The sequence below is a fragment of the Grampus griseus genome, assembly GCF_964374135.1.
Source record: "Grampus griseus genome assembly, chromosome: 5".
Lineage (NCBI taxonomy): Eukaryota > Metazoa > Chordata > Mammalia > Artiodactyla > Delphinidae > Grampus > Grampus griseus.
Window position 1 is genome coordinate 135,404,885 of NC_138998.1, and position 18,980 is coordinate 135,423,864.

Sequence of the window (18,980 nt, forward strand, 5' to 3'; positions counted from 1 at the left end):
ATCAAAAAGATGGACAATAGGGAATTTCCTGGTGGTCCAGTGGTTAGGACTCCACGCTTTCACTGCCAATCGGGTTCAGTCCCTGTCAGGGAACTAATATCTCACATGCCATGAAGCGTGACCAAAAAAAAAAAGAAAGATGGACGATAACAAATGTTGAGGATGTTGAGAAATCAGAACCCCAGTACACTGCTGGTAGAAATGTAACAGGGTGCACCCTCCTTGGAAGAGTTCATCAGTTCCTCAAAAAGCTAAACAGAGTTTCCAAAGAACCCAGAAATTCCACTCCTAGGTATATACCTAAGAGAACTAAAAATATACATCTACACACAACACAAGTACACAAGTGTTCATAGCAGCATTATTCATAATAGCCAATGAGTAGAAATACCCCAAATGTCCATCAACAGATAAATGGATAAATAAAATGTATATAACCATACAATGGGATATTATTCAGCCATGAAGGGAATGAAGAACTGATACATGTTACAGTGTAGGTGAATCTTGAATACATTATGCTAAGTCTAGGAAGCCAATCACTAAAGGTCACATATTATATGATTCTATTTGTATGAAATATTCAAATCAGACAAATCTGTAGAGTTGGAAAGTAGATTAGTGGCTCCCAGGGACAGGACCACTGGAGAGTGACTGCAAATAGGTACACAATTTTTTTTTCGGGGGGGTGATAAAAATGTTCCAGAATTAGATGGTGGTGATGACTGCACAACTACTGAATTGTAATTATACACTTTAAAAGGATGAAATTCATGGTATGTGAATTGTATCTCAATTTTAAAAAGAAAAAGAGAAGAGTCTGGAGTCCTCCAAGGTTCAACACTACCCCACAGAATCATTATGCCTTAGTATTTCATTTTTCTCCTTAAAGAGAATTCAAACTGAATTTAACTTTTCTCCTTAGGCAAACAATAATTTTTAAAGTTGAGAAACAGTGTCTTCGAGGGAAAAGTAATAAATGCAAGCCTTTATGGTCAAAAGGTCGAAACGCACTAATCAGTCTAGCCTGTTTCGAGAAAGAGAAAGCTCTACATGTAGCTTTCCCTCCCTTTTACCACCTACTTCTCCCACCTCCTCCCAGACATCCAGCCAGAGTGAGGAGGATTCACCTGGAGGGGCCAGCCTGACCAACGCTTCCGTAGGACTCTGCATTTCAAATAGGACACCTTTGATCCAGGGTGAAGAGTTGAAGTCTACAATTCAGACAAATATTTAGTTGATTCCCAGCTTTGAGAATGCAGGAAGGATGTCAGCTCAGGAGGATGAGAAGATGAAGTATCGCCTTGGCAAGAGCTGACTTTTCAGATGAGGGTGAATGGGAAACATGAAAAGGAGCGATGCAACCTCCTGCATGAGGCTAAAAGCATCTTTGTTCTCAGCGCTATCGCTGGCAGAGAATAAGGACAAATACTCAGCCAGGGGAGATACAGCCCAGAATTTAGTTGTGCAGACGTTGATGTAGCACCCTGCTGCAGCGGGCACTGGCGTGGAGCTGTGCCTCAAAGTAAGCACTTCCTGTAAAAGGAGCCAACAATGAAATCCTCACACCCAGGAGAGACGCAGGAGATAAAGCAAGGGGGGAAGGACAGGAAGCAGCCAGAGAACAATATATACACACGTCCCTGATCAAGTTTCTCAACTAGGCCGGCTGTTTCCTCACCTCAGTGCATTTCCTTTTTCTAGGAACGTGGTCCGTGAACCACAGACCATGCAAACTCCTCCAAGCAGCACTGCGGCCCCGATCAAAGCAAAGCCGCAGTGTCACCGGGACTCATCCAGGGTGTCTGCCATCCGCCCGGTGGCTAAAAGCAAACAGGCCACTTCCCATATGCACTTCCAACTGGAGACAAAGGGACAGAGGAAGAAAGGGGAAGTCAAGCAAAAGGCTTACTCCCCAAGATCAAAGGCAAAGAAGCCCTGGTCATCCCTAAACAAGGGGATGTTCTCTTCTCCTGTGCAGCCTGCAGAAAGCCCTTCCATGACCCGAGCTTGGGACTTGAGGCTGCAGTGACTACACTGATATGTCCACTCCACTCAACTCAACACACATGTGCACCAGGAAGGGGATCCAGGGACCAACGGAATGGGGTTAAACTCTCTACAACAAATTGCCCTTCCCAAGGCTGCCTGCAGCAGGTGCGGAGCTGAAGTTCTGCAGCTAATCGGGCAATGGGAATCCCAACAACCAGTTAGGTGATGGTTAATCTATGTGCCAATTCAGCTAGGCCACGGTACCTGGACATTTGGCCAAACATCAGTCCAGAGGTGACTGTGAAGATATTTTTTAGATGTGGTTCACATTTAAAATGAGTCAGCTTTGAGTAGATTATCCTCTGTAATGTGGATGAGCCGCATCTAATCAGTTGAAGGCCTTACAAGGAAAAGACTGAGGTTCCCAGGGGAAGAGGGGATTCTGCCTCTAGACTGCCTTCAGACTCAAACTGCAACATCTATCTCCCCTGAGTTTCCAGCCTCCGGCCTGCCCTGCAGATTTGACACCACAATCACGTGAGCCAATTCCTTAAAATAATCTCTTTCTTTCTGTTTCTCTCCCCTGCCACTTCCTCCCTCTCTCTCCCTATATATGTACACATATATGTATATGTATGATGCATGCACGTGCACACGCACGCACACACACACACACACACCCTATTCTGTTTCTCAAGAGAACCCAGATAAATACAAGGTACAATCAGTTACCCTGAATAAGATCAATGTCACAGCATCGACACTGCTCATTTTCTGGCTCTTTGTTTCTCCTCTTACAAATCAGTGTAATTACATGCTAGGTTTTTAAACATCTAGTAATGAATTGAATGAAGGAGGGCTAGACACTCAGAGATGTGAAGAATCTGAAACCAGGGGAGTAAGGGGAAGAGGTTATTTCTTACTTTCAGTTATTCTCAATGCCTCTTGGGTTTGAAAACAGAAAGGATACAGGAGTACTACAAAATTCATTTTCACTCTATTATTTAAAAAGATACTATGCCCAAAAAAAAAAAAGATGCTATGCCCCATGGTGCTCTTAAGAGAAGGGTGTTGGAAAATCAAGTGACAGTGTAAGGGATATGACAAGTCCACAGCAAGCAAGAGCTGAAATAATAAAGTGACCCAGGTGAGACTTAAGGTGGTTCTGCAAAACCGCAACTGACCAGAAACTCAAGAAAAAGGGTGGTCTAGGTGTTCTAATTTTCTGAATAAATGAGAGCTAATCAGAAAATAATAGAAATACCCTTGTTGTCATAACCTTTTTCTATTATGTGTGTTCTTCTTCTTTTTTTTTTTTAACTTTTTTCTTTTTGGCCACGCAGTTCACAGGGTCTTAGTTCCCAGACCAGGGATCGAACCCATGCCCCCTGCAATGAAAGCACAGAGTCTTAACCACTGGACTGCCAGGGAAGTCCCTATCATGTGTGTTCTTTAGATGCTCCATAAGCACCTGAGACCCAACGTCTACAGGGTACTGCATTAGCATCCCCAATTGTTCACTTTATATCCCTGCCCCACTGATGTTGGTAACCCGAGGAAGAGGAGAAGTTTTAACAGACATACCAAGTGTTCTGGTTATCCACTGCCGGTAACAAACCACCCCAACATTTAGTGGCTTACACTCATCATTTATTTTGCTCACAAATCTCAATTTGGGCAGAGCTTAACGAGGACGGCTCAACTCTGCTCCACATGGCATCAGCGAGGATGGTTCAACTGGGCCTGGACGATCCACCTCCAAGGTGGCTTCCTCACACAGCTGGCAAGCTGGAGCCGCCTGCCAGCTGGGAACTCAACTAGGACGGTCCACTGAGGGCCTCAGTTCTTCTTCATGGGAACCTTGCCACAGGGCAGCTTGAGCTTCCTTACAGCATGGGAGCTAGGTTCCAAGAACCCAGGTGGAAGCTGCAAGGTTTCTTATGATCTAGCCTTGGAGGCCCCAGAATGTCTCTTCTACCACATCCTATTAGATAAACAAATCACCAAGGTCAGCCTAGATTCAAGAGAGGGGTATAAGACTCCACCTCTCAATAAGAGAAAGGAATTTGCAGCCATCTTAAATCTACTACACTGAGTTTCAGCCAGCTGTCTCACTCCTCCACTCTGTGTGAGACAGACATGCTCTTTTGGTCTGGTCCCTGCAAGGGAAAGATGTGTGGAGCAGAGCCTAGAGAAGTCACAGCTTGAAACAGCAGCAGCAAACCTGCTCAGCCTACGTGTGACATGAGCAAAAACAAAGATTTGTTGTTAGAAGCCACTGAAATTCTGAGGTCACCTGTTATTTCAGCAAAGCTGACTAAAGGTGCAAAACTGCATTCTTTACAGGGGTCCCTCCACCAGCCCCTCCTGCCATATTCCCTGTCTCCAGGAATGACCCACCATCCACCCCCAAATCCCTCATCATCTCATAAAAAGTTCCTACATTTGGCCCCGTCTCCCCTTCCTATTACCAATACTCTGTGAGGCTCGTCTCCGTTCCCACATGGAGTACAACCTGTTCCAGGTTTGCCTCCCTCCAATCCAGTCTCCAGTCTGCCTGAATTGTGATCTTTCTAACGTACAAATCTGCTAATTCTGCTAAAAAAAATTTTTTTTAAAGGGAAAAGAAAACCAAAAAAGAATAATAGTTTTTTTAAAAAAGAAAAGAAAAAAGTTTTAGCCTACTGTCCATAGGATAAAGTCCAAATTCCTAATTAGTGCAAAGAAAACTTTTACAATCTGTGTATCCTGTGTATTTGCCATACTATTAAAGAACATTCAGTTTTGCTACACAAAAAACAAGAACAACAAACAGCATGAAGGTCATAGATATATTAAGTCAGTAACTTTTAAGACGTGCTAAAGATAGGGGAGACAAAAGGAACGTATGTGTGTTGAACATCGATAAAAGGGACAGAACAAAAGACAGTATTCCTCCTAAGCAGAAAGTCATGGATGGACCAAGTAAATCTTAAATATTAGTAAGACACAAATCATGCCACCTCCAGATTGACAGTTATGTCATCCCTAAATCAGCCACCCATTAGGGTCCCATGCATATTCTGCCTAGAAATACAGGTAAAATGCATAGCTTCTCAGCAGGTCACTAGCAAGCCACAGCTCTTCCAGGAGTACATGTCCCAAATCTCTCTAACAGAACAAGTGTGTGCCGGCCACAGGCATCCTCCATCTGCCAAGTCCCCTGTTTAACCTCAGCTCTGGTCCTTGTAACCACACCCTCGGCGGGGAAGGCAGATGCAGCAGAGAGAGACAGGATGTGTGAACACTGCCTAGCTCAGGGGTGCAGTACCGCAAAAAAAAAAAAAAATTTAAAAAAACTCAGATATTACTTCCCTCCCCTGGAACATCCTTCCTGACGCCACCACATCTGGATAGATTCACCATCACCCCCATACTTGCTTTCCCAGAGCACTTTTCACAATGAACTTTTTTTTTTTTTTTTTTTTTTGCGGCACGCGGGCCTCTCACTGTTGTGGCCTCTCCCATTGCAGAGCACAGGCTCCGGACGCGCAGGCTCAGCGGCCATGGTTCACGGGCCCAGCCGCTCCGCGGCATGTGGGATCTTCCGCGACCGGGGCACGAACCCGTGTCCCCTGCATCAGCAGGCGGACTCTCAACCACTGCGCCACCAGGGAAGCCCCACAATGAACTTTAATTGTTCCTTTCCTTAGCTGTCTTCTCCCTGACACTGTGAGCTCCTTAAGATGACCGTGACTGTCGTCTCTAAAGGCATCTTTCATCTCCATACGACATACCGCCAGCCCTAGTACACAATCTGGCACATAATAGGCACTCAGTAAACCTTGGATGGAGGAATGAATGAAGGCCTTGATAGAACAATAGGAACATGAGTGAACTTTCTGCAATAAGAGAACTGTGTAAGTTCTTTGGGTCAGAGATTCTTACAGAACAGGACTGCTAATGTAAGCACAGAGGATACTGAAAATTGAGCTGAATCTGCCACAACCCATTGGTATCTATTATGGCACTTAACAAAATAATTAGAACACAGTCTACTGTGCAATAAATATCTGTTAGTGAAAGAATGACTAAGTGAAAATAGGAATATGTGAATGCTACATTTTTTAAACTTAATTCCTGAGATTCATTCATTTGCTGTTGGGGGTGTGCAGAAAAACCACAGATGCAAGCCATCTGAGATATCCAAAGTTTCAAAAGATGTCATTTTCTGACATCTGTAAGAACGGTATTGCATCTGTAAGCATGGTATTGTACAATCCTAAAAATGGGAAAGAATGTAAGGTCTCAACAAGTTCAAAAGTCTTTCCTCCATAATGTATTTGCTGTTAAATATCTTAGGATCCTGTCAAATTCAAATGACTTTAGAGTTAGGTGAAAAATACATAGAGTCATAAGAGCCCCCAAGCTGCAAAATCCCATCAAACAATCAACCTGAATGGTAACAGCAGACCGAGAAGACAGAGACCTGTGAAATCAACTCCTTTTTAAGATCTGAAGCCCAGGGACTTCCCTGGGGCGCAGTGGTTAAGAATCTGCCTGCCAATGCAGGGGACACGGGTTCGTGCCCTGGTCCGGGAAGATCCCACATGCCGCCGAGCAACTAAGCCCGTGTGCCACAACTACTGAGCCTGTGCTCTAGAGCTCACGAGTCACAACTACTGAGCCCACGTGCCACAGCTACTGAAGCCCGCGGACCTAGAGACCGTGCTCCGCAACAGGAGAAGCCACCGCAACGAGAAGCCCGCGCACTGCAATGAAGAGTAGCCCCCGCTCTCCGCAACTAGAGAAAGCCCTCGCGCAGCAACGAAGACCCAGTGCAGCCAGAAATAAATAAATAAAAATAAATTTATTTTTTAAAAAAAGATCTGAAGCCCCGTTTACAAAATGGAGCTCTGTGTAATAGCCAGAGTGGTCCAACATATGGCTCTAGACATCTCCAGCTCCTGGCTGCAAGACCCACCAAACCCTCTGATCACAAAAAAGATGAGTTAACTGGATAGTACCCTTGCTGGGTAGGCATCATTTTACCCCCAGAAAGTTAAGAACTAAGTAACCGCCATTAAGCGAGATCTTAATTAAATTACCCTTAGAAGGTAAATTAAATAACTGTGACAGAAATGCTAATTATCTGCCAATATCTAGCCTTTTTTTCTCCCTTGTAATAACAGAACTCCAGGTTTCTACCGAATCCATGGCTGTCCAGCTATGGACTGCATTTCTCAGCCTCCCCTGCAGCTAAGTGATGGGAGCAGAAGTGACAAGTGAAAGTTCTAGATCACAGTTTTAAAGAGGAACCTGGTTGGTCCCTACCGTCCTTCTTCGTCCCCCATTCTGAGGGCTGGGATGTGGATGAGGTTGGCAGTGGGGGGGCGAGGGGTAGCAGGAACCAGCCTCCACCAAGAGAGAGAAGAAGGATGGCAGAGGGGAGACAACAGAGCAACAAGATAGAAGGGAGCTGGGTCCCTGGATGGCCTTCCAGAGCAAGACCACGCCTTCAGAGATGAGTAAACTTCTTCTTTGAACCACTGTGGGCTGGGTATCATTTGTTACAACAGCTTAGACTGTACGTTACATAATACAGTAACTGTGCTGCTTAAGATGCTGTGTGTGGACTTCCCTGGCAGTTCAGCGGTTAAGACTCCGTGCTTCCACCGAAGGATTCGATCCCCGGTCGGGGAACTAAGATCCCACAAGCCACAAAGCATGGCCAAAACAATAAATAAATAAATAAAATATTTTAAATGCTATGTGTATAAAGATATACACTAAGTAACAACAATTTAGGAAATTAAGAGCACAGCAGTCATATTTTTGTGTTAAAAAGGAATCCATGCATATTTAATATTTTATGTAATTGCAATATTTTAGAAGTTCTGGCCCTCATTTTAAATTGAAATCTTACTAAATATATATAGCATTAGAATATATAAGAAAACTTCAAGGGCTTCCCTGGTGGCACAGTGGTTGAGAATCCGCCCGCCAATGCAGGGGACATGGGTTCGAGCCCTGGTCCAGAAAGATCCCACATGCCGCAGAGCAACTAAGCCCCTGCGCCACAACTACTAAAGCCCGTACGCCTAGGGCCCGTGCTCCACAACAGAAGCCACCGCAATGAGAAACCCGCGCACGGCAACGAAGAGTAGCCCCCGCTCGCCACAACTAGAGAAAGCCCACACACAGCAACAAAGACCCAACGCAGCCAAAAATAAATAAATTTTTTTAAAAAAAGAAAACTTCAACCTTTAATCTGATAACTTCAGTTTTCTTATCTTTAAAAATGACAATAATGGACTTTCCTGGCAGTCCAGTGGTTAAGACTCCACGATTCCACTGAAGGGGGCATGGGTTCGATCTCTGGCTGGGGAACTAAGATCCCACATGCCACACACCACAGCCAAAAAAAAAAAAAAAAAAAACAAATTACAATAATATCTTGTAGAATTGTAAGCATTACAGGTAATACATATACATGCCAAGCAGGGGCTCAATAAATTTTATCATTATTATCATAAGTATATACAAGGCTTAATAAAACAGTAGGAACCTGCAGGAGAAAACATAATGTCATAGCATAGTAGGCTACTCTCAGGCTACCTGCCAAATCCTATGCCCCCTCCCAAGCCCCAAACAAAGGAGAGTTTCCTGCTCTCCTTTACTTCACCTATCTCCTAACTCTCATTTCTATCCACCTTGAGTTGTAGTCAATTATTTCCAGTCTTATTCCTCTCTTCCTTTTTGTTCATCCAAATCCAATGTCTTTTTTTTTTTTTAATATTTATTTAATTTATTTTTGGCTGCGTCGGGTCTTAGTTGTGGTACTCAGGATCTTCGCTGAGGCACACAGGCTTCTCTAGTTGTGGTGAGCGGTTTTTCTATTTCTAGTTGTGTTGCACAGGCTCCAGGGCACGAGGACTCTGTAGCTGTGATGCCTGGGCTCCAGCTGAGGCAGGCGAGCTCCGTAGTTGTGGCACGCGAGCTCAGTAGTTGCGGCGCGCGGGCACAGTTGCCCCGCGGCATGTGGGATCTCAGTTCCCTGACCAGGGGTCGAACCCTCGTCCCCTGCACTGTAAGGCGGATTCTTTACCAATGGACTACCAGGGAAGTCCCCAATGTAATTTCTTAAAGACAGTGTTTGTGAGATGGAGGTCCAGTGACTATGGCTTTCTGTCATCAGCAAAACCCCTCCTGGATTATCCACGCGGCAGGCAGGGAACATACGGTGGGTGAGTGAAGGCAGAAAGGACTCGTCACAGACACCCAAGCAGAAGCAGCACCCAAGGCGGATTAGGGTCAGATTTCCATGAACCTGAGAGGTGCTGGCTTTGGTCAGAAGGCATCCATGGAGAGCTTACGCCAGAGTACAAGCCCACTGGATGTGTGTCTAGAAAGATAACTGGCCATCCAGAGGAAACCGCACGGAAGGCACCCAAGATGGGATGACATCTTCACAGTTTCAACAAAAAGATAATGAAGAAGAGAATGGAATGAGGAGGGACGGAAGTGAAGGAGTAAAGCGGAGACACCTGGGGAGTGGAATGAGTAGAACTCCTAACCGAATGGCAGGAAGGACGCAGGAGGGGGTGAAAGGAAGCACAGTTTGGGGTGTTCACCTGAGATTTTCTTTTTTTCCAGCAGAGGAATATAAACAACCAGTGTGGGACACATTACTGAGTTTGAAGTGCTTTCAGAATACTTGGGGTGAAATCTCCAGGAAGTATGCGGCAATATAAATCATCTGATTTTGGAAGCAATAAGTTGTGGGGCGGGACCCTGTGACCTGGGGAGAGACTTGATTAGCGCTGCGCAACAACATGCCTCAAGCCACAAAACAACTTAAAACACAGGCAGCTTTTTTCTTTTTCTTTTTTGGCTGCACCGCATTGCATGCAGGATCTTAGTTCACCAACCAGGGATCACACCCGTGCCCCCTGCAGTGTAGAGTGGAAGCACAGGGTCTTAACCACTGGACTGCCAGGGAAGTCCCAAAACACAGGTAGGTTTAAATCTAGCAGCCACATTAAAAAGATAAAAAGAGGGCTTCCCTGGTGGTGCGGTGGTTGAGAGTCCGCCTGCCGACGCAGGGGACGCGCGTTCATGCCCCGGTCCGGGAGGGTCCCGCATGCCGCGGAGCGGCTGGGCCTGTGCGTCCGGGGCCTGTGCTCCACGGTGGGAGAGGCCACAGCGGTGAGAGGCCCGTGTACCGCAAAAAAAAAAAAAAAAAAAAAAAAGTTAAAAAGAAACAGGTGAAAGTAATTTTACATATATATATATATGTGTATATATATATATATATATACACATATATATATATATATATATATATATATATATAAAATTTCCCCCCAACCCCCCAGCCATGCTACACAGCCTTCGGGATCTTAGTTCCCTGACCAGGGAGTAAACTTGGGCCCAGCAGTGAGAGAATGAGAGTGCCGAATCCTAACCACTGGGAATTCCCTACTAATATATTTTTATTTAACCCAAAATATCAGAAAAGAAAGGGAATCAATCACAAAGGCCAGGAAAGAGCACTCATAAAAATACCAAATTAGTTTTGATTATGGTACACAAATGAAAAACACGGTACTCACAGTTTCCGAAGACGACGATGGTCTCTGTAAAGTGTCACCTTGCACCCAAATGCTCTCTGTCACAAATGCTATGTGTTCTGCTTCAAGTATAAAAGGAGAAACCAGAAACAGGGCCCATTTGTTCACGTCATCAATGGACTGGATAGAGGGAAAGAAACACAAAAAGGAAGGATTCAATATGACTTCAAACCACAACTGCTATTTATATCAACATCCAGGACAGCCCCGCCTCTGCAATTCCAGGTGGCATCTAAATAAATAAGGTCATTGGATGCTTTCCTATAGACCATATAAACCCTGCATTTTTTTGTTTAACTGTGACTGTTTAAACAGCTGCAACATCCCTCGATGTCTCATGACAGTTTTAACATCTCTAGGCATTTCTTATCAAGCAATTAATTCTGAAACTTATTCCCACCATTCCTTACTGCTGAGAGCATGTAGGAACCTTGCAAATTACAACTTGGCAGCACATTTAAAGATGAGGCAGCTCAGGGACTTCCCTGGCGGTCCAGTGGTTAGGACTCCGTGCTTCCACTGCAGAGGGCACGGGTTTGATCCCTGGTCGGGGAACTAAGATCCCACATGCTGCTCAGCATGGCCAAAAAGAAAGGAAAAGATGAGGTGGCTCAGAAGTGCATGATGGTCAGCAGAAGCCTGTTCCTGACAGATGCCCGAAGGGCTATTCCTCCTTTTCCTCCAGCCATTACAGCATCAAGATTGGTTAGCAGGGACTTCCCTGGTGGCGCAGTGGTTAAGAATCCACCTGCCAATGCAGGGGACACGGGTTCGAGCCCTGGTCCTGAAGATTCCACATGCCGCGGGGCAACTACGCCCGTGCGCCACAACTACTGAGCGTGAGCTCTAGAGCCCACGAGCCACAACTACTGAGCCCACATGCCACAACCACTGAAGCCCGCGCACCTAGAACCCGTGCTCCGCAACAAGAGAAGCCTCCACAATGAGAAGCCCGCGCACAGCAACTGAGTAGCTCCCGCTCACCACAACTAGAGGAAGCCCTCGCGTAGCAACGAAGACCCAACGCAACCAAAAATAATTTAATTTTTTTTTAATTAAAAAAAAAAAGATTGGTTAGCAGATTGGATGTGTCCATTAGTCTCTGCTCTTCTCCTGAAATTTCTCTAAAAGGACTGTACGTTAATCTACACTAAAAACAAGGCACATCCTTAGCAGAAAAAGCTGAAATTTAAGGCTGCCCCTCCGGGGCGGGGGGCTTTATCATCACCCCGCCCCCGCAAAAAAAAAAGGCATTTGGGTCAAGCTCCACAGTTGCTTATCAGTTCAAATCTGCCCTTGCTGGGAAGAACGGAAAGTATTTTCACCAGGCCTAGCAACCTGGCACAAAGCAGAAGCTTAATAAATATCTGTTGAATCAATTAATGAATGAAAATGAGGGAGAAAAAAAACTCCTCCTATGGGTAAACGTAATTATCAATATAATAGTTAAAAACAAAAGACAGACTGTCCACTTTACTCATAGAAAATGTGTATAGTAAACAAAAAGCTTAAAATTTCTGGTTTGTATAAACTCTCTTTGGTGATACTTACCAGTTCTTGGGGGACCTTCAGTTATATAAACATACACTTTCAGTACTTATGCATATGATTTTAAGTATATAAGGTATGGAGACAGCAAGGGCATAAGATTCAGTTCTGTAAAGTTACTCCAGCCCAGGTAGACCGACAATAGGTATGTACTGAACCAAATCACCAGCCCCACGATATCTGCAATCTTAAGTAACAGTAGCTAATCACAAATAGTCAAACTTTCCAATTGTAGGCCTTGAACATCAGAGCTTAAACTCAACAACCACTACTTCATTCGTTGAAATACTGAGTAACTATTACAGGTCAAGCTGCTTAGCTAAACAGACCCAGTTCCTAGGGAGAAAAGGATAAAGACCGGACATAATGGAAAAGAATATATATATATATATATATATATATATATATATATATATATATATATATAAAAACTGAACCACTCTGCTATACAGCGGAAATTAGCACAACATTGTAAATCAACTACACTTCAATTTAAAAAATGAAAAACAAAGTCACAATAAAACAATACACACTGGAAATATCAAGTGCAATTTAAAGTGAGCACGCAGAGCTGGCTGGCCACACCTAGTCCGGAAACTCAGGGACATCTCTGTGAGACAGTGATTTCTGGGCAAAGCTCTAAGGAGGACAGCAAGTTACAGAAACCCCGAAAGCCCAAAGCGGGTTTGGCCCAGGTGTCCCTACACCCTGCTGGAGCAGTCAGCAAGGGCTGAGGAGCATTAGTTACCGTTATCAAAGCTAACAGAAGCCCAATAAAGTCATGGAGATGTGCAAAAGTAAAACTGTCTCCCAAGAGAATTAAAGACATTTGCATCTCATTATTTTTTGGATGTTCATTATTTCTACTCTAATCTAAATCTCTTAGAGGTGTTTTTTTTTTTAATAAATTGATTGATTGATTGATTGATTGGCTGCGTTGGGTCTTCATTGCGCACGCGGACTTTCTCTGGTTGCAGCCAGCTGGAGGCTACTCTTCCTTGAGCTGTGTGGGCTTCTCATCAGGGTGGCCTCTCCTGTTGTAGAGCATGGGCTCTAGGCGTGGGGACTTTGGTAGTTGTGGCTTGCGGGCTCTAAAGCACAGGCTCAGTAGTTGTGGCGCATGGGCTTAGTTGCTCCGTGGCATGTGGGATCTTCCCCGATCAGGGATCGAACCCGTGTTCCCTGCATTGGCAGGCAGATTCTTAACCACTGCCCCACCAGGAAACTCCCTAGAGGTTATTTTTTAAGTAAATGAATCCAGTTTGGAAACCACTACTATAAAAAAATCCACCCCTCAATTATTCCTCATTTTATCTTTCTCAGTCAGGGTTCCTTACAAGAATTAAGCCCTCCTTCCCTCAGGAGTCCATTGTATGTAATGAATGAACACCTAGGCGATATTACATATGCACTCTCTTAGAACTTATCATATTCTGTGTTATATAGTATACCAACAAGGATGGGCATTTTTTTAAAATAAATAAATATATTTATTTATTTATTTTTGGCTGCGTTGGGTCTTTGTTGCTGCCCGCGGGCTTTTACAGACTTTTTCTAGTTGCGCCGAGCGGGGGCTACACTTCGTCGCAGTGCGCGGGCTTCTCATTGCGGTGGCTTCTCTTGTTGTGGAGCACGGGCTCTAGGCGCGCAGGCTTCAGTAGTTGTGGCGCGCGGGCTTAGTTGCTCCTCAGCATGCGGGGTCCTCCCGGACTGGGGCTCGCACCTGTGTCCCCTGCATTGTCAGGCAGATTCTTAACCACTGCGTCACCAGGGAAGTCCCAGATGGGTATTTTTGATTTGTAGCATCAAAGTATAATCCCATGTCTAAGCATAACCTCAACAAAATATTCAAACCTGAGATAAGATTTTAATTCCCACATGGTGTATGGTTTCACACACAAAGAAAATCTCATTTTAATGCTATGAGTGATCGAACTTTCCAGAAGGAAGAGGAAAGGACAAGAAACCCATCAAAAGCAAAACACTTTTAAATGTTAATGACAAAGTGGGTGAAGTCAATGGAAATTTGCACAGAACTGCACTGTGAAGCCCATTTCTGATAGCTGAGTGGAAAGAACTATTGTTCCCATCCACAGAAAGAGAGCTGAGGTTTTGCAGTGATCAAACGACAGCCCCAGGTCACACTGTGGGTGACAGAGCCGGTTGAACTTACAGCCTTACAGCCACCAGGCTAAGTATTGGGCCAAAAGACAAGATTGTGTGCAAACCGAAACTAAAAAGATTCAGAGATAATCAGTAGGTGCCCGACTGGTAAATGACGCAGCTGACAGGAGCGGGGGACAGGGCAGTTTTTGTCACCTCGGGAACACCTGACAGAAAGCTGAGGATTTGCTGTCTTTCTCTGAAATCAGGTTCAACCAAACTCCAGCCCACAGGGTAGGCGGGAGAGGATGTCAGGAAAGAGGCTCTAGGTGGGCACTGCTCAGGTGCTAATCGACTCCGCACAGGCACACAGGCACAAGCCTACTTTGCACCGCCAAGAGCCAGGCGACCATACGCTCGCGCCGGCACCCCGTGGAGAGGAGACCAGATCGCCTGTCACAGTTTCGGTCTCATCCAGGCTTCCATGGGCATCGCGTGCAGTGTAGCCCCGGAGCCTGCCGCTCCCCAGACCCCACGCTCGCGACCTCCCGGCGGCGCAGAGGGTGCCCCCAGGCTGCACAGCCCATGGCGGAGCGCGGGGTCCCGGGGGCGCTTCCGGCACCGGGCAGACCCCGAGGCCGCGCCCCCGCCCCGCCCGGCCCCGCCTTCCGCGCCCCCCGGCGCCCGCGCTCGCCCGCCCACCTGGCTCTCGCCGACGCAGAAGACGCGGCCGCCGCGGCTCAGGCACACGCGGGCGCCCCGGGGCTGCGCAGTCGCGCGGCAGAAGGTGAAGGAGCAGCGCGAGGCCCGCAGCTGCTGCACCGTGGTGCGCACTAGCGCGGCGGGCCCGTGCCCCCAGCGCGCCCACAGGTACAGGTAGCACAGCGTGATGAGCATGGCCGGCCGGCCGGCGGCGGAGCGCGAGCCCGGGACGCTCGCACCACCGGCCGGCCCGCCAGAGCGCTCGGCCCCGCCCTCCCGCCGGCCGGAAGAGGCTGCGCCGCCGGGGAGAGGCCGCGCCGGCTGGAGAAGGCCGCGGGGTGGCGGGGGAGGGGGACGTTTGTATGGAGGGAGATGGGAGGCCTGGACTGGAGGGAGGGGTGTGGGGAAGGGAGGTGATGGAGGGAGAAGAGAGGCCGTGCCCGGGGAGGTGAGTGGGAGGGGATCAGGGGAGGCCACTCAGGGTGGAGGGTGGAGGTAACGGGATGGAGGGAGAAGGCGGGCGGTGAGGTAGGTTGGGGACCTGGGGGGTAAGCCCGGTAGCCCGCTTAAGCCAGAGTCTGGCCTCCTTTGCTTGAGGGGTGGGAGGCGAAATGAGGAAGGGGCTGTGTATGTGTTTATAACGTCAGCAGCCGACATTAACCAGCCAGCACCGTACCAGGAGCCAAAGTGTGCTGATACACACAACTGCTGCCCAGTCCAAGTGGGAAGATGAGGTGAGGCTGTTTTTATTAGGTTATACCAGGCCTTCATGCAAAAAGGACTTTAAGATAAATGACATAAATTCATACAGTGCAATAATAAGTGTATTTCTGGACTCTTAAAGTAAGGACGGGAAACAAGCTGAAGACAGAGGAGCACTGAAAAGGCGGCCTGGTGCTCTTGAATACGCGGGTCACCAGTTTCACTGTGATATCCTAAGATCAGTAGAGAAAGTGAAACAGGATTCAGTGTTCTTGTCCCCTGAGAGAGGCATCGTGATTCCTCATGCTGACAGAGGTTTCTCCCCGGAACCTCATTTTTTTTTAAAGGCAGTAGGTAAAGAACAGGGTCCTCAACAGCTCTGATGCAGAGCAGAGGTTTTCCCTAGGTTGCTTCCTGTTCCCTAGGTTGCATTCGATGTAAGTGGATGGCATATTGCAGTAAAAGCAGTCAGGGAGGCCACTCCCAAGTCTTTCTTAATCCCAGGGCTGATTTTTAAGTACCCTGACCATTTATTCATCTGCTTTAAAACAGCAGTATAGGAAGCCCACTTTCAGACCCTCAGGCTTCCTCTCAGAGGACATAGAAAATTCTTCTCGTTGCATATAGCAACAATACATTTAAAAAGAGAGAGAAACCAAAAGGAAATAACTGGACTCAAAAACAAGATAAGCATCAAGTGGACCAAAAATTGTAAAAAGACAGGAAGCGATGAGCAGGGCTGAAGCCACATCCTACGTGTGCCTACAGGGCAGCGGCAGTTGGGAAGTAGATGCTGGCGCAGTATCAAGACCTAAAATTGTGTCACTGGAGGAACAAATGAGCAAAAGTCTCATCTGAGGAGGGACTCCTCCCATCCACGATTACACAGGGCTAAGCAGTCAGGAATTTAGAAAATGAAAAGGCTTAACAGAGTGATTAACCCTAATGTTCTGCTAGAAGAGCACTTCACATAGCCTTCTTGGAGTTTGCTAAATTATGGCTCTAAGGACCAGCCTCTCCCCCCGCCCAGCTAGGAACGGAGAGGTCATCTCTTCTACCTGAAGGAGACAAGCATCCCTAGTTTTTCCAACTTCCTTAAGAGCTTTGCACCCTCTGCTTCCCACAGGCACCATAACTCCATCTGGCCAGATGGGAACTTTCCAGGTTTGCCCTTAGATGCTTCAGGATGTCATGGTCTCAGAAAACATCATGGGAAAACGTGAGGATCAACCAGTTCTCGGTTACAAAGGGTGGGGACCATAGTGGGTCAGTATGAACTGAGAAGGGGGTAAGGTCCCTTCCGGACCCTTGGATTGAGGAACACTGATACCATTTACGCCCAGGAAGGAATACAGTAAGGCTGGTAGAAGGGGAGGAATAAGAGAAGTCACACAGTAGGCCCTGTTTATGATCCCACATAAAATGATGTGAAAAGGCTCAGGGATGGAGCTTAGGTTCATCATCCCCAGATAGCAAAGGGGAAAGATGTAAAAATAAGACATCAGGGGATCTTACTGTATATGTCCCTGATTCACATCCTGTAGTCCCTCACTACTCAAAATTTGGTCCTTGGATGTATTGGGATCACCTGGGGACTTGCTAGAAATGCAGGATCCCATGCCCCACCCCAGAACCACCAAGTCAGTATCTGCACTTTAACAAAATCCCCAGGTGATTCACAGTTCAAGAAGCAGTGCTAAAGTCACCTCTGTCCTTCCCTGCATCTGGGTTGCTCTAGACTCGTAACAAGCCTCTTCCAAACTGTTGCAGAGAAAAAGACCAGAGTAGGAATTTAAAAGCAAGACTCTGTGATTCATAGGAACGTCACTACAGGAAGGAAGGCACTGCTTGACAGCCAAGTGACTGAAGGCCACCTCAGTGGTAATCCATCAGAATGATTAGCTTTCTCTAAGAACAGCCTTCCCTGGGACTTAACTGGTGGTCCAGTGGTTAGGACTCCACATTTCTACTGCAGGGGGCACGGGTTCGATCCCAGGTCGGGGAACTAGATCAGGCATGTTATGCAGCACCACCAAAAAAAAAAAAAAAAAAAAAAAGAACAACTACTTTCCCATAATCGGTCTCTAGTCTCCAGCCCTTAGGAGACATGCCCTGGAAATGATGGTTTGGGGACAGGGCAGAGTGTAAGCCAAAAGAATATTACTCCTCTAGGGAAAGCTGTCCTGCCCCCATTAAATAGATGACTGCTCCTCCCCAGGGGAAGCCTGTTATACTGACATCAGCTCTGTCTGAACTTGGAAAGCATTCAGAACGCTAATAAGTCAAATGACCAGAGCTGGGAAGGATAGTTTGTTTTTGAAATAACCCGAGTCTAGTAGGAAACTTGAGTAGACACTGAAATTTAAATAGCCGAACTGTAGGGACTTCCCTGGTGGTCCAGTGGGCAAGACTCCTTGATCCCAATGCAGGGGGGCCCAGGTTTGATCCCAGCTCACAGAACTAGATCCGGCATATGTGCCGCAACTATGAGCCCACATGCCGCAACTAAAGGTCCCGAGTGCCACAACTAAGACCCGGTGCAGCCAAAATAAATAAGTAGCTGAACTGTAAACAGTTCACTTTTAGCAGTTAAAGTACATAGTCTCTATTTTGTAGGTAAAAGAAAACTGTTCCCTCCACAACAGTGTTGGACTGCTAAAAACAAATGATATTCAGAGATCCCCAGAGTCTCAAGAATGGCCATCTATTTGAAAAGTTGGCCTCCAAAAAAATAAATAGATATTTAATGTTTTTTTCCCCCGCCATGCCCCGGGACTTGCGGGATATTAGTTCCCCAACGAGGGATTGAACCTGAGCCCTCAGCAGTGAAAAAACAGAGTCTTAACCACTGGACCACCAGGGAATTCCCCAGATATTTAATTTAAATCATGAGGTTTCGTTGGTAAAAAGTATAAAATGTGAAGAGCTTTTCTTTGAATATTTGACTGTCTGGAAAATGTCAGTATGATTATCTGCATACACACATGCAGTTAAAAATCAAGTGAATTAAACTTTTTAAACCAATAGTCCTTTTTATTATGGGTTTACACTCAAAAAGGAAAATGCAGTTTGGGACTGATAGAAATAAGCTACTAGCCAAAGAACAGATCAGAGGCTTGGGCCAGGATCAGGGCCTCAAAGGGAAACAATTGTTATTTAAATCTTGCTGATTAGCAAATGCCCAGGCCCTGTAAAGGTAGGGATCAAACCAACCACCACCACCACTACCCTTGGTCAATTTTGTACCAAATAATCCAGCATGCCACAACTACTGAAGCCCACACACCTAGAGCCCAAGCTCTGCAACAAGAGAAGCCACCG

At 46.3% G+C, this 18,980-nt stretch overlaps 1 protein-coding gene across 1 annotated transcript in view; it reads right to left on the reverse strand.

Annotated features, from left to right (window-relative positions):
- Positions 1 to 18,980, reverse strand: part of HLCS (holocarboxylase synthetase) — a gene marked incomplete at its 5' end in the record, with an annotated part of 207,420 nt that overhangs the window by 182,698 nt on the left and 5,742 nt on the right. The window contains one exon of the mRNA XM_082655355.1: positions 10,587 to 10,724. Within this exon, the coding sequence (XP_082511481.1) occupies positions 10,587 to 10,724 (138 nt within the window). The remainder of the gene's footprint in view (positions 1 to 10,586; positions 10,725 to 18,980) is intronic.